The sequence below is a fragment of the Nothoprocta perdicaria genome, unplaced genomic scaffold, assembly GCF_003342845.1.
Source record: "Nothoprocta perdicaria isolate Ctin4 unplaced genomic scaffold, notPer1 scaffold_349, whole genome shotgun sequence".
Taxonomy (NCBI): Eukaryota; Metazoa; Chordata; class Aves; order Tinamiformes; family Tinamidae; genus Nothoprocta; species Nothoprocta perdicaria.
In genome coordinates, this window is record NW_020455587.1 from 29788 (window position 1) to 45503 (window position 15716).

General features: G+C 44.9%; 1 protein-coding gene across 1 annotated transcript in view; it reads right to left on the bottom strand.

Annotated features, from left to right (window-relative positions):
• Window positions 1-15716, bottom strand: part of ECHDC1 (ethylmalonyl-CoA decarboxylase 1) — a 33338-nt gene that overhangs the window by 2826 nt on the left and 14796 nt on the right. The window contains exon 5 of the mRNA XM_026044059.1: window positions 15351-15431. Coding sequence (XP_025899844.1) covers window positions 15351-15431 — 81 coding nt within the window. The remainder of the gene's footprint in view (window positions 1-15350; window positions 15432-15716) is intronic.

Genomic DNA, 15716 nt, shown 5'->3' on the forward strand with positions numbered 1-15716 from the left:
TTCTTAAAGGTTAACGTGCAGCAAGCTAAGGCTTGCTCGATGCTGGGCAACTTGTAGGCAGTCACTGAACATGGCACAACAGATCACTAAGATTCGCTGCGCTGTCTGACTCCTAGATTGTCCCGGGCATTTGGATTTGGGTCTTGCAGACACAAGTCATTTGACGTTCACACACTGCATCATGTTTTACATCAGAGGCACAGCCAGACATCAGAGTCAGAGCCAACCATTTCTGCCAGCTCCTCAGAAGCCAGTGGGATGAGCAGTAGTCAGCAGAGGGGTAAGGAGAGTCTGGGACTGTCTTTGGTCTCAGGAAAGGTCTCTGTTTTCTCAGACTTCCCAATGCTGATGCCCACCCTCAAGCTGGGCTGCTGCTTCCAGGAGGCACCTACAAAACTGATGCGCCGGCTGCAGCCCTCGGCKCCCACGTGGGAGCAGGCGGCGGGTCCGAGCGCCCCGTGCGTGGCCCAAGCAGGACTCAGGCCTGGCTGGGCCCTGACCCTCCAGATGCTCCCGGGGCTGCAGCCTCCTGTAAGCATCTCCCCTCCCATTGCATGAAAGAAGTGCAGTCTATTTTATGAGACACAGCAGATCTAATCTGAATTTATGTAAGAAAATGCATCAAGCATTACTCAGCACAAAGATGCAGGCATTTCAAGTTAAAAAAAAAAAAAACCCATAAGCAGCATTATATTCTTAAGCTGTTTATTTATACCTCATACTCCCAGTACTGGCCTTGCCAGAGACACAAGGCTAGATGAATACTAAACAAACCTCTCTCTTCACTTAGGATGCCCGTTCCTGTCTTCTAGGTCAAAAAAATGAAATCTAGGTGTCCTGCACCTCAGGGAAGGTCCTGCTGGGCCCCTAGGCACATGAAAAATTATTTATCGACCATGACTCAAGAGCTAAGGGCCTCTGGACCTTACGGAGAAACATCCTTGAGAAGCGCCAAGTGTAGCYGAATCGTCACAGCTTGAAGAGGAAATAGGAGCGCAGGCAGAGGCAAGCCCAGCGCGCGACAGGAACCCGTCAGAGCCCTGCAGCTCTGCGTTACGGACACAGCCCGTCCCTGGCAGGCGGGCAGAGCTCCTGCGGGCTGYGTCCAGCTTGGGTTACTCACCTAACGCCACCCAGAGCCACGGCACAGGCTCCTGATGCCCTTTTGAACATAGTCTCAGATCCATCACGGGTCTCCAGGCCAGCACCTTTGATGAGAAGCTTCCTCCGAGCACCCTATGACACCTCATGGTGCCAACAGCCTGCTGACTGCCACCTCTCCTCACAGCCACGCAGGTGACGAGAGGGCCTCGCTGGCTGGGGCGGCACAACCCGGCACCTCCTGCCCGCCAAGAGCTCTGCCTCCCTCTGCTCGGGCCCCTCCTCACCCACCAGACACCTGGAGAGCAGGACACACTGTGAAGGCCACAAATGCGACGCTAACAAAAATGCATTGCTCATTTTCTCACATCTGCTTTTTATATTTGTTACTGAACTGCTCCACCACGTATGATGGGCTCGTCAGGCCGAATCAGGAGTGTATTAACATCTGCGCCAGCTCTTACTTCATCACTTCCAGATTTCTGAGGTATAAATTATATTCAGCAAGCTGACAAGACACTAATGATGTTAATTAGGGAGGGACAAACATCTCCTTCTATTTCATGCATTCTAAAAGCCCGTACCACTACGCTTATGAAAACCACGACTGAAGAAGGCTGAACATCAAACGTGCCTCCAGCAACGCGGGTTTTGTTCCCATCCCCGTTTGAGCCGCGGTGTCACGCGAGGACACAGCTCCTGAGCTCCATCTGTGCCCTGCAGGCAGGCGTCACCGACACGAGGCGGAGAGGGGAGGGCAGCACCACGCGGGGCTACAACCTGCTCCCCACTCACCGTGATGCTGAGCGAGGGCAGCCAGAATTGGGGCACGGGGCCCCAGCGTCCCCCTCGCAAGCGCCTGGGCCTCCTGCGCTTCCTAGCCCTTGCTCTCAACCACCTGATGAGCACCACCAGCGAGCAGAGCCCGTGTGGCTGCAGGCAGCGCCCTCAGCAAACCCGCCACCCTGACCTGCTCTCCCAAGTTTCGCTACGATCCCTCCACCAGGCGACTGAGCCAACACAAAATGCTCCCACCGCAGAGCCCAAGGCTGCAGAGCGGAGCTGAAGCAGCCCCACACTTCGGCCACGCTGCAGATCAAGAGCTCACATAAACTGAAAGAAGACCTCTTAAAATAGACCTACTCAGCTCTGCACAATATGGATGGCAAGGCACCTAGGCAAGGAAAAGTGGTGGCCACGGCCAGCCCCACGTGCGGTCTGGCCTCCTGCCCCTCCGCAGTGAGGAGAGCAGGGATATGGAAGTGACAGCAGGGGCTTTCAACAAGCCACCCAAGCCACACACACAACTATTGTAAGGGCAAGAAAAAACAGACAGTGAAAGGGAAAAAGAAGAAAAACCACACAGAATATCATAACAGGAAAAAAAAAGAGAGAGGTTATCAGGATCAGGGGCCAAACATTTCCTTTGATGAACAAAGAGAAGAAAACCAAGGTTGATGCACACTCTAGTCATACACTTTACACAACTGCTATATTTTTTCTAACACACTCATCACTACAGCATCGGCTTAATTAACTCTTGCTAAATTAAGCAACAGCCAAGTTATGCTGACGTTTGGCCAAACCAGCTTTTTAGAAACCACTCACTGCTGGGAAGTGCAAGTTCCAGAATTTGYCAGGGGTCAGATACCACATCACCCATGGGTGACGTTTGTCAGGTAAATGCAGCTCATTTTGCCAGGTGAGCATGAAAATGTGATGATCCTGCTTGCAAGTGACAAAGCCTCAGATGTAGCTAGTTTCAAATTTTGTAACTTCATTTGGCAAGAATAACCGAACCCACCAGCATGCCAATCCGTGCTGGATAACAACTGAGCAGAAAAGCGTGCCTGATTTTCCCGAGTCTCCTACTGCACCTTCTCAACCCTCAAACCAGAATCCCTGTCCCGTCACTTCCCCTGCACATTGCCCTTCATAGCATCACTTCACCTCTCCTGAACCATCCCAAGCAGCTCCGGAGCCCCCAGGACTGGTGGGGATTTCCTGCTGCAAGTGCCTGAGACTGAGGCAAGGGATGCAGTTACACTGGCAGTATTGGATCCTCTCCCTCCTCATCTTGCTCACGCAGGCAAACCCCACAGAAGCAGTACGCCAGAGCGGTGCAAAGCGCTGCCAAATACATGCAGTAACTGCTCGCATTAGCCAACTACGGTGTCATTTGTAAAGGTAAGTGAAGGCGGGAGGGAGTTGTGGCTGTTGAGCTCACAGCATCAGAGTGAAGAAGTGAGCGACCAGTCCCTTTATCTGCAGAAGAGAAGAACTGATCAACCCCCCTGGGGCGGCGCTGCCCCCGGGGCCCCGACGCACGGGGCACCCGCCACCGGGCGCCTCTTCCACACGCTGCTTCCAAGCGCAGCGTGCCCACGGTCTCACGGGGCTGCCGCGCTGGCTTGGCGTTAAGAGGCTATCCAAAATCGCAGAACACCAAATTCCAATTCCTGAGGCCTCATGCAAGAAGAATTCTTGGCAATTTGCTGCATAAAAATAAATAGTCATCCCCACCTTCTCCATAATCTTTTAACAATAGAAGTCATTTCTGAGGATAGTTTTGAAAACCAGACCTGAATGTGAACCACTGTGTTGACTTCTTCACAAAGCCACAGAAGGCCTGAAACAAGGTACTGACTAGATAAGGCTGCAGTTCGTGCCAACAGGGACCTAACTCCACAGCCTGCAGATCAATACTGCAGATCAATACACAGCAACACTGCATTCCAACAATGCAAATTTTTCTTGTGTATTTAATCTCTAAAAATATTTGCAGGACTATAAATCTTATTGGAAAGGCTAGGAATTCTTTCAGGATTATTTTAAGTGCAGAATGTATAACCATTTTCTTGTAATTAAAAGCTAGTCTTTGCTTTGCTTGATGTTTCAACACGCCCCCTTTCCACGGTTATTAAAGAACTTCACCTTAAAATAACAAACACATTAATCTGTCATTGGCAATCGATGCATTTCAAAGCAGCAAGGTATTGCAGGAAGAACATTCTTCAGAAAATGTAGTCAGTGCTACACTAAAATAACTTAGTCAGTAAAGCTGCTGMTGAGCAGCTCCCCAACCGTAGCTCACTTTTCCTGAGGGTTGGATTAGACCCTCAAGAATAGGACAGTCTCCTCTAAAAAGCAACATGGGACTATTTAATCCATCTATCTCTACACAGTGCAGTGTCCCTTCAGTCTCTTTATCACTACACCAKCAATTAATTACCCAGGCACTCTGTAAAATGATTATGTGGGCAAAACAGATTTAAAAAAAAAAAAATGAAATTCAGCTATCTTACTCTACCTTCCTGTCTCCAAGAAAAATCCCTTCTCCACAAATACCAGTAAGTGGATTCATTCTAAGAAGAGTTGGTCGTAATTTCAGCTGCCTTTCAGGCTCAACTGATCAATCAGGCAKGTTTTTAAGGGGCCAGAAAGCCCTGGTGAGACATTTGATCCCCAACCCCTCRCGAGACAACCGCGGGGGCAGCGGCTGCTCTTGCTCCGCTGCCGCGGCCTCCGGAGAGGCCTCCAACGCCAAGAGGCTGTAAACTGAAAACCAAGGATGCTTTCAGATGCTTTTGATCATRGTTCAAGCAAAATCATTAAAACAAATCCTAAATTTCCCCAAAATCTTAATTCTTTAGCAACAAAAACAAATCCAGGTAACAATATTTATCATTTAGATATCTGTTAACTGAATTCTTGCTGCTAAAGAATAACCAGGTGTGAAAATGAAGAGAAACCCATTTAAAAGAGTTTYGGGAACCTGTGTCCCTTGTGCAGATCCTAGATACAACTGCAGAAAGCTGCTCTGTAATCTCAGTTTTCAGCAGTGCATGAGAGGACTGAGCACACTGATGATCCCTCTTGTTCACGGCACACAAATCACCAAGGCGAGGAGCATTAATCTGTAATCTTTACTACACGAGTGCAATTGAAAGAAGGAGGTCCAGCTACCATTTTAAGAAACCCATCAGAAAGCCAGTCCTCTCAAATCCTTCCAGTGATTAAAAACAATACTTCTTTCCTTGAGATTTAAATAGAAATTATATCCAAAAACCATAATAATAATGAAATTCTACTGACTCTCTCAAGTACAGAATGTTCTAGACATTTTCTAAAACTCAGTGTCAGAGGACGAGCATTAAAGAAATCTTTACAACATGAGAGCTCACTTTTCCTCAAAGCTCTTTTTAAATTGCCTTACAAATTATATGGAATATTATTTACAGTTGCTGAATTATTTCGTAATGCTCCCTGTGCATCTATTCTCTCCCTTCCCCCTGGCACCGCCAACCAAAGTTCAGAATCAAAATCTGCATGAAGTAGCCTAGGAGGAAACATCTCCTATCTCAGCAAACAGCCTTTGCCTTTAGCTTTCTTAGCCCTCCTCCAGCCAGATTTCCTAATGAGCTTCATGGAACTGTAAGAATGGGGATCAAACCCAGCACCAAGACACTTAATGACAGGTTTATTCCTTGAGTTACCACTGGGTTGTTGGGAGACCCTTCTGCACTCCCGCAGGGGAGCAGAAGGATCTAAACAACAACAGAKGCACACTTTAAGGGATGCTTTAAAACGACTATTTATAAGGTGACTCTTACGCTTTCTCATATAACCCAGAGTTCAAATGAAAGGCAGAGCAAGGAATGGCAAGATCTCAATGCACAAGACACTTTGTACATATGAAAAATGTGAGAGTGAAGTCCTGGATCAAAGAAAAGGGATGTGTAGCTATTAAAAAAAATATGCAGGTAATAAATCCCAGTGGAGATGGAATAAAACCCAGAAAATGTTAAATAGATCTGAGACATGTCAGGAGCAATTTGGTCTCTGAGGATAAATGAGGGAAGCTGTGAATAACTCTACCATCTATTGCCCAAATTTTAAGATATGCAGTGGAAGGTGAGCCTCCAAAAGGAGCAGAATACTTAGAGAGGCTCTAAGATTATTCACTTCAAAGGAAGCTGTCGGCTGAGCGCTGCTTGCTTGACAGTGTTAGGTGATAAGAAAAAAAGTACAGAGAAAGGAGCACACAATAGAAATGCTGGGAAGAAGCACGGAAGTAGTATTGTCATTGGAAAAACAGAACCACTGGATGAATAGGAGTTAAATTCTAGTAGGCAGATAAAGAAATCTACGTGCCCAGAAAAACAGCACAGTATCAGAAGCAACACCCGCACTGAGGAAAATGAAGCTAATATTCTGCACACACACAGCAGAGAACAYGCTGTGCAGCCTGGCAAGAGCCAGGCTAATATTGGCCCAGAACATCATTGCATTAGAATGACCTGAGAACTAAAAAAAGCCTCGTTTCTCAAGCGCTTCCCTGGCCAAAGGAGAGCCAGGAAGACAGGGGCTAAGAAGAGACCGGGGAGAGAGATTCTAAAAGGGAATCAAAACCACAGGGAAAGAAGCTGCTGCCAATACCCTGCAAGGGGAGAAAGGCAGCATCCAGGAAAGGCAGGCAGGGCACCCTGGAAGCCCAGGGCAGGTGGTGCAGAACTGGCCACGTGCCGTAAAGGCGGCTCTTCTGATTTCCTTCTGTGCCAGAACGCCCCCAGAGGCAGCTAGGGAGGAAGGTTCAGCTGGCAGCTCTGGCTTACGGAGGCTTAAATGCAACGCTTTACCCTTCAGGCTGGCACCTTGGTGCCTGGGKCTTTACAGAAGCCAGCGGGGGAAGGAAAAAACAAACGCAAATACTCCATGAAAAGTTACATTTCTTTTTAAAGAAGGGATTAATGCAGCTGAATAATGGAAACTACAGAAAGCCTCTCCTGCAGCAGCAAGGAAAAATTAAACTGGACGGTGACAGATGACACTGAAGAAATGGGCAGCCCAGGAGCGGGCAGCGCACGTCACCCGGCCACACCAGGGCCCTGCAGCCCCATCACCCCAAACGCCGCGCCTGGATCTTGAGTTTCTCCCTACAGCCACACTACAAGCAACCTATGAGGTACCACCGCATTTCCCTGTCAACCAGTGCGCTTGTTACCGGTGCTCTCCTCCTCCCCCAATTCCCAGCTACAACTTTGTTTTCACCACCCTGGTGTCTGGCACTCCTGGTGGTCACGGATACACTTCCCTACACTTATTCTCACAGAGAACCACATCTTGGCTTTAGCACTTGGGTCCTTTCCATGCAGAAGGTTTCTCTATTCTTTCCAGGCTTCCTAAGGCCACATGCACAAGTGAGTGAAAGCCAAAATAAGGCTGACAAAAAAATTACTCATGTTGGGAATTTAAAATGTTACATGAGTCCTTCCTTCCAAAAAAAGGAACTAGAGCTGYTTGGATTTCATTCAAGCAAATGTTTTCAACAACAGATATGCCTTTTAGACTTGAGTAAAAGTTTCCATTAGAAGAGACCTAGTGTTACTTTTCCAATTTCTGATGCATAAAGACCACTTGGAGGTAAAGGTTTTKGATAATCTAAGTTAACTACATCAGAATCCTAGTATTCAGCTAAAAACTAAGAATTTTCTCTCCAAATTGATCACTCTTTTTTWAATTAAGTGCATWCTTTCTTGCAGCCCAGTGACCTCTSTTTATARCTTGTTTCCTAACTCYCTACTTCTGCCTGGCCTAGTTATCAAGGCCAAAGAAAGGAGAAGGGAATCCACTTGCACCAAGCTCAGAAGTCTCTCAAAAGCAGGGCCGTTTCGGTCATGCCCTTTGCTTGTCGCTGCTGCTGACACCGRCAGGGGAGCCAGGGATCTGGCTCATAAGGCAGTGGCATCCAAGAAGCATCAAAAACGCAGAGATCACTTTCCTCAGAGCAGCTGATGGGAAAGAAGGAGGATTTCTTCACATCAGCTCTCACAGTTACAAGGTCTGAGCTGCTGTGAAGGACCTGGAGGACGAGCTGACCAAGAGGCAGCAGTGCGTCCTGATGACCAAGAACGGGAAGGCATGGATGGATGGATGGATGGATGGATGGATGGATGGATGGATGGATGGATGCAGACAACTTGTATTAAAAGGAGCATAAATGGGAGGAAGGATTTAACATTAAAAGACCAACACTGCAAAAAGTAACATCATTTTCACCTCCCTGACAGTTTGGGGTCACTGATAGGTGTTTAGATGTTATGCTCAAGATTAGCTGGCCAGAGATAGACACGTTTTCAGCAAACTGTCATGGATCCTCCAGAAGTAGGACTAAAAATATGAACATTCTCTTACCACCAGAAGTTGCCCCTGGTATCTTCCTATTTGAGATCTTTTCTCTATCATACAAAAAGACACCTACTGAAAGGACTGGTTTTCCCATAGTCTAAATATTTTTTTTTTTTAATTTCTGACGATAAACAACTCCACACATAAAAGAAAACTTGCAAATAAAGCCTAATAGCAGATCATGGATATACTAAAAGTTCTTAAACACAATTAAAATTTTTAATATAAGAAACTATAATTTTATTACTACTGTGACTGCTGAATTACAGTAGTAAAACTAATCTCTTACCCCATATGACATCCAGGAAGAAGCAGGAAGCCATCAGTGTTTACAGGTTCAAGCAGTTTGCAGTCTGGTTTTGCACAATTTTGGACAGGCYCTGAGGGAAAATGGATACAGAGGCCCAGTCAGGAGGCCTCTGAACCCGACTGGAATATCSAGTTGCCTGGCGTTAGAGCAGGAGAGAACAGCGTGATCAAGGGAAAGACTAGTAGTTACAATAGCGAACACAATGGGTACAGTGTCTATGTACAAAGATAGATATAGTCTTTTTTTCAGATTAGTATGTTAGCAACTCCAGCTTAAATTTGCAAAATTCAAGGAGATTTTGAATCAGTGACTATTCAGACACTTTAATGAGCAGTAAATCAGATGTGAACAGTTACCTTTCAGACACCACCAGTGTTAACTATATTGCTAGCCAGGATGCTAAGAGCATGGAGGAATACTTATTTTTGTAGTTCTTCAATAGCAAGTAGCAGGACAGAAAAATAAGTGGCTCAACAGCTTTAAGAAGCCTGGAAAACATTCTGTGGAACCCAACCCAGTGCAAAGTTGGGCACTTGGAAGCTGGGGCTTCAGGGGAAGCTGAGGCAATTTAAGAACTCTCTAGGGCCAGAAGGGAGTGGTTGTTTTCATCCCTCCAGGTCTTTGCCCTCCTCTCCTGGCCGTGACGTCCTCCCTTGGCGGTGGCTCCAGCCTTTACTACATCCTTTACAAACCACTAACTCACTACAATCCACAGAAATTACACAGCCTTTTTGCTGCTTGTGAGTGAGTTCAGATGACACACAGGCATCTTCACTGACACATGGCAAGCTGGAAAGGAGGAAAACCTGGGGGACRGGCAGCAGGGACACTCTCCTTCGACACCAACATGAGCAGTCTGCTCCACTCAAGAAACCAGCCTGGGGCAACCCAACCTCACGTAGCAGCAGGCTGCAGCACGGGTGTTTCCCAGGCGTTAGGTAATCAACCTGTACAATCACCTGACTGTAGCTATATATGTGCCTGCATACACACATACATACATATATGCACGTTTGTTATTAGTTTTTCTAAAGGTGAGGGCAGGTCACTTCACAGATACAARTGGAATGGACAATTCCAGTGCATTCATACCCTTCCTAACCTCTCTCTCCTTGAGCCTCAAATGCTCCTCAAATTTATTATCTACTTGCAGTCTCAGGACTCATCAGCATGGGTACAGAGAAACCCTGCAGTTTCAGCTCTGCTTCCCCCCAAATCTCTCATCTAGCTTTATTATCTGGGCTGTCTCTGCTTCTTATTACTACACAGCAGAGAAACAGCCACTCACAGGAGTGTTCGGCAGAGGAAAACAAGCTTGCATGACAGAAGTGGTCTAAAACACAGGTTAWGTGCTCATAAAAAACAATCTCATTCAGCAAGGACAAGAGGGTTTGACCTCCCACACAAAAACCTGGACTGAAGCAAATCCTTTATGAAAAGGCAACCTCAGAGAGAAAAGTTCAGCTCGAGTTCATATTCTGAAGTTGTTGTTTACATTTCCAGCAAAATCAAACAGTTGTAAATTTGAACTATAGTCTCCATGCATAAATCCTCTGCATGGAAGGTGGTAAACATGCAAAATTCAAAGGCAAATGAATACTGGCAATCAAGAAAAGCCAACAGACATAAACACATGTCCAAAAACATAGGCTCGAGTCCCCTTTCTAACAGGGTTGTGATTATTTAACCAGACTTCAGTTACACCAGGTCAGAAATAAGAACAGCCTTTCTAAAGGCAGACACCAACTGTAACCCAAGTGCTTTGAAAATCACAAAGTTGTGCTAACAAATCTCGAGTGCTCTGAAAACGTGAAGTGCCACAGCACCGAGCACTGAAATTCTAAAATTGCCAATACACTTGAATAAAATTTTCTGACCATATATATATATATATATATACACACACACACACACACAAAAGGAGGGAAATTGTATATAGTTAAAATAAATGAGGCATTTATGGAATATAGAAGAACTTAGAGCTGTGGGGAACCCAGGCTGAGATTTGACTATTGATATCTGACAACAAGGAATGACTTTTTGAGATGACCTCTCGTTAAAAGTGCCTGCTCAGACCAGGCTTCACAAGCCCCCAGGAACACAGGAATTCTCTCCCACACACACGTATCCTGCTCTGCCATTATGTGCTGAGCACTCTTATTKCCAACAGTAGCATCTTGTTTACCTAAAAGCTCCTTCTGGTAAAAGTAAAGGCTGAAATCCTTGCAAACAGCAAGATTATTTCCAAAAAAGCTGGCGCACTGTGGTGTGGCCTTTTGAAGCCTAATCTCGGGAAAGCTTGCTGCAGYCTACAGCAAAATAATAATGCTTTCCTGGCATTTTTTTTTCCTTAAGAGCAACAACTTATCTGCAACCTAATATAAAAGCATATGAGTATCTACAGCTGGGAAGTCAGTCATAATGTGCCTGCACCTACGTAATGATTGTATACTCTTTTGCTYCTGTCATTTTGTGTAAACCATATTTTGTGCACTTAAGAATAGTTACCACAAGAACACACATAATACCAAAAGCTGCTGTCCTACAACAACATTATTCGTTGCATCTCTTACGTGTTTTATCAAAAATGCCTTAAAGCATAGTAATAAGCATCACCACTTACCACCAAAATAGACAAAATAATCAAAGCACAGTAAGGCCAATTTGATATCAGCACAGTATTATTAGCATAAACTTCCCTTGTTAAAAGCCAGACTCTACCCCTGCTACAATACCTTTTCAAATTAATGGTAGTTCTTGTACAATACTGCTCAGCATAAGCCAGGGTAACAAAACAGGTGCTTTTTTGATTTAACTGGGCAATATCAGCTCTACCTGAAAAAAACAGAACTGCTTAATTTTTTTTTTTTTTTTTTTTTTTTTTTTAAGTATACTCTCGCCTATAGTGCTGCCTTTTATAAGGAGGTAACTTCCGATCTTTGCGCTCTCATCCTCTGCCTTTATGTTAGATTAGATTCATAGGGCAGCAGGGAATCTTTGGCTATTTTGACTGCAGTAGCAATAAAACGGGCACGTGGGGATTGACTTTACAAAAGCGCCCAGGAACAACACAGGTCCAGCTCATAGGAGAGGTTTGGTCACATTTTCAGGGCTGCAGAGGCATCCAGAAGACATAYGCAGATACTACCTCAGTGAGATTTTTCAAAAGCCCTGCAGATAGTTCAGACATCAGTAAGAGCTGCGAGTTCTGGCTGGCAGCCAACCGCAGCTACCATGCTCAGAGATTACAGAGATACTACGACTGGCACAAACAGATTCAGCATCAACCTATGCCACATAACTGTTTTCCAGTTTAGTGCCCAACAACCCATTACAGTGCAGTCCAAATACCTGAACCAAACTTGTACACTGATTTTTCTAATTTCATGCATTATGAAGATAAAAATATTGTTCAAGTTCCTGCACAAAAGAGCTCAGAGCGGGTAATTCATTCTGCTGTTATGCAGAACTGGATCACTGAATGAGGCAAAGGCACCAGCCCCACAGTCCTTTGTGTGCTTCCCTGCAAGGGCTGCAGCATCCTGCAGAACTGCAATGCACGCTGCCATGGGGAAGATCCACCCTCTGGCCACCTTCACAGGCTTGGAGAGAATATACAGAGCTAGCACGCTGAGAAACGTCTAGGCTGCTTAGAGCTGTAGTAAAAGAAAACAAATCTCATCTGCCCAAGTAAGATTTATACATATATGGTTCTATACTACCCACTTCTATGGGAATAACTGAGACAAAATAACTGCCTGTTATTGGAATGCGAGAAGTATTATCTTCTGTCTSAGACCACTAACTTCCAAACTATCCTACCAGAAAACAAGTCTGAAAACTCCATTCCAGGCGGACATCAAACTGAGCGTGAGGCAGCAATGTGTCCTTGTGGCCAGGACGGCCAGCAGCATCCTGAGCTGCACGGGGCAGAGCAGTGCCAGCAGGGCGAGGGAGGGGACCCTGCCCCTCTGCTCAGCCCTGCTGAGGCCCCACCTGGAGTACTGGGTGCAGCTCTGGGCTCCCCAGCACAAGAGCTACTGCAGCGAGTCCACCAAGGGACTACTAAGATGACTGGGGGACTGGGGCACGTGTTGAATGAGGAAAGGCTGAGAGCACTGAGCTTGGAGAAGACTCATCAGCATGTGCAAGTGTTTGAAGGGTGGATGTAGAGAGGATGGGGTCAGACTTTTCAGTGATGCCCAGTGACAGGATGAGAGGCAATGGGCACTCACAGAAATAAAGGAAGGCCCATATGAACATAAAGATAAGCTTTTTCACTGGGAAGGTGCCTGAGCACTGGAACAGGTTGGCCGGAGAGGTGGTGGAGTCTCCATTCTTGGGGATGGCCAGTAGCCATCCCAGGACACAATCCTGGGAAGCCTGCTCTGGATGATCCTGCCTGCTCAGGCGATAGCATGAKAACATCATGAGAACATGAAAGGATKTAAATTAGCTTGCATTTTTCTAGACATTTTGTTCAATTCTGTGTTTATGAACTTTTTTTAAAAAAGACGGATTGGTGCTTCTTATGGAATCATGCTGYGGCAATTCATAAAGTGGATACAGATTGCACATCTTCCAGATCAAAGATGGAATCACCAAAGATTCCATTATTGTCCTTATATCAGCAATAAAAGTGCAAGAGTTTGGGCAAGGCCCCCCTAATCTAATTAAAAACGAGCTAGTTAAAAGCAGATTAAAGGACACTTAGCTGCAAGAACTGCCATGGGAAAAATATATCAGTAACATCTCAAAACCATCACAGTAAATTAAAAAATGAATTTGTCCACATCTCTGCTTTAGTATGGATGTACATCATGCTGGCAAAGCACATTCAACAGAGAAGGCACGTGAGCTGTTCTCCTGCAGGCAAAATCCTCAAAAAGCTTCAGTGCAGTTCATGGAATACAAACCAGAAGAGAGAAAATACTTCTCTTCAGTACCAAGCACACAGGTAGTTTACTCTGCAACTAGAGAAYGTGTGTGGGAAAATAAAGAACAAAAACAACAACAAACAAAAAAACACAGAAGTGGATTCAAAATTTTATCTGTGCCTATTTTTAGTATTAGATAGATATTTAAGATCATGATGAAACATTTTATTAGAGGAAGGAAACAAGACTCTGACCTGTATACTCTCACATTCTCTTTTACTAYCCAGTGATTCAGAACAGCTCCTGTTCTACTATTATCCTCTCCTACTCTTCAAAAGAACCAGCATTTTATCCCCCAGTATCAAAATTGTTTAATTCGTGAGTAATGGCAGTAAAGAATGTGTTTCTTTATCTTGCTTTRGTTGTTAATTAAGTCCCATTTAGTGCTTCTGAATTGCTATTACTAAGCTGCACTGGAAGAGTATGTTAGAAAACAATGGAAGATGGATCAACAGCTGCAGTTACCAGGAAAATTATGGCAGCACATCAGAGGAACTGCAGCTGCTCCCTTCATGCAAATAAGAGCTACTTGACAATGACTATAATTATACAGCAAGTCCAACAGCATAGCTGGAGTAAAAGTAGAGAGAAATATTTTAAAAGGTGAAAAGACTTTCATTATGTTCACATTCCCTAAACTCCTATCTAGGGATAAGAGGATCCAGTCAACGGGCCCGCAGAGCCAGGAAGATCTACCAGGTCTCCCAGAGACACTCTCCTGTTAATGCTTCAGCTCTTAAATGAGATGTCTCTTTGCAAGTTTACTAACTACCTCGATCAGCAAGAGCACTCAGACTACAGGCAGAGCTGGATTCCAGTTAACTAAGGGCTGTACAGCCACAAAGATGCARCCCAAACTATTTTCAGTGGCTCACACAGTGTGGATAACATCTCCTCTCCCAAAGTCTGCTCTTGATATCTGGAACAGCATTGTAAAATTCTAGTTTATKCTACTTGATTATTACTTTTGAATTGAAGTATTTTTGGCCCCTTCTACACAACWCCTTTCTCACTGAAGGCACTAAGGCCCTCTTAAGGGCTGCAATTCTTCCTCTCAGACAGAAGCTCAGCTAAAAGTACCTTGATTTTCAGAGAAGCTGAGTGCACTGTCTATTCCTGATACATCTATAAGTTGCTTGTTTATTAGAAACTGTCTAAACAAAGTGATACTTTATTGTTTTAGTTTCTTCCTGTTCCTGCTCTGCATTCAGCCTTTTTAATTAAAGCTCTCTGTTTTTCCCTGGTTAGTTCATGCTGGCAAATTCACGCACCTGCACAGGAGAGAAAAAAAAAAAAAAAAAAGCTGGAACAAATCCTCATTTGTTTTTTTTTTGCCTCTCAAACTCTTGTGTCAAAAACTGTTACAGCAATTGTAACAACAAGTTACAAACAATAAACATAAAACTGTAAATCCAAAACTGAGAGAGTTTAAGGGAAGAGTTGAATATATTTATGATAGCCACAAAAGGGCCATACAGTTTTGCAGTTCTCCTACCTATGTTTCAGTGATGAGAAATTGGAACCACTTTTTCAATGACTTAGATTGTTGCTTAAGAGCATCACTGTTCTTGTTTTTACCCAGTGGTCCAAGCTGTCTAACTTGACAGTTAATCTTCCCTCTATCGGGAACTATCAGGAAACCCAAACATTCTTCCTGTGAAGTCTGTTCATGAAGCAGAGGCCCAGTTCCAAACACTCCGAAAGTCAGGGACTTGACTCCTACTTAGAATGGCACCTCAAGCTTTCCCCATTTCATCGCTATTCTCATCGAATCACCGACTCGATGGGAAAGCAACTAAAATGTCTAAACTTACCTGAAATCACACGCCGTGGTAAGCTCTGCTCCTCCTCCGAGAGCTTTCCCTTGGACTAGGGCAACACTGATCAATGGCAATCTACACAAGAGAGCAAAATTCACACTTCTAATCTTTTACAAACAGCAAAAGCATTCATGTATAAAATTTCTATGCTAAAATCTCAGCATACTGTGTTTTAACTCATTCACACAGCTGCACTTTTGCAGATTTAACTGCACACCATCAGTTAAAGCACAGCAAATCAGGCCATGTACGAGCTTGTGAAAAGATGGTGGCTTGAGGGCAGAGCTCTGAGGGCTGGGATCTGCGTCACCAAGGCTGAGAGGCCTGCAGCTAGTGGCACCTGGGGGTCTGGTACTGGCT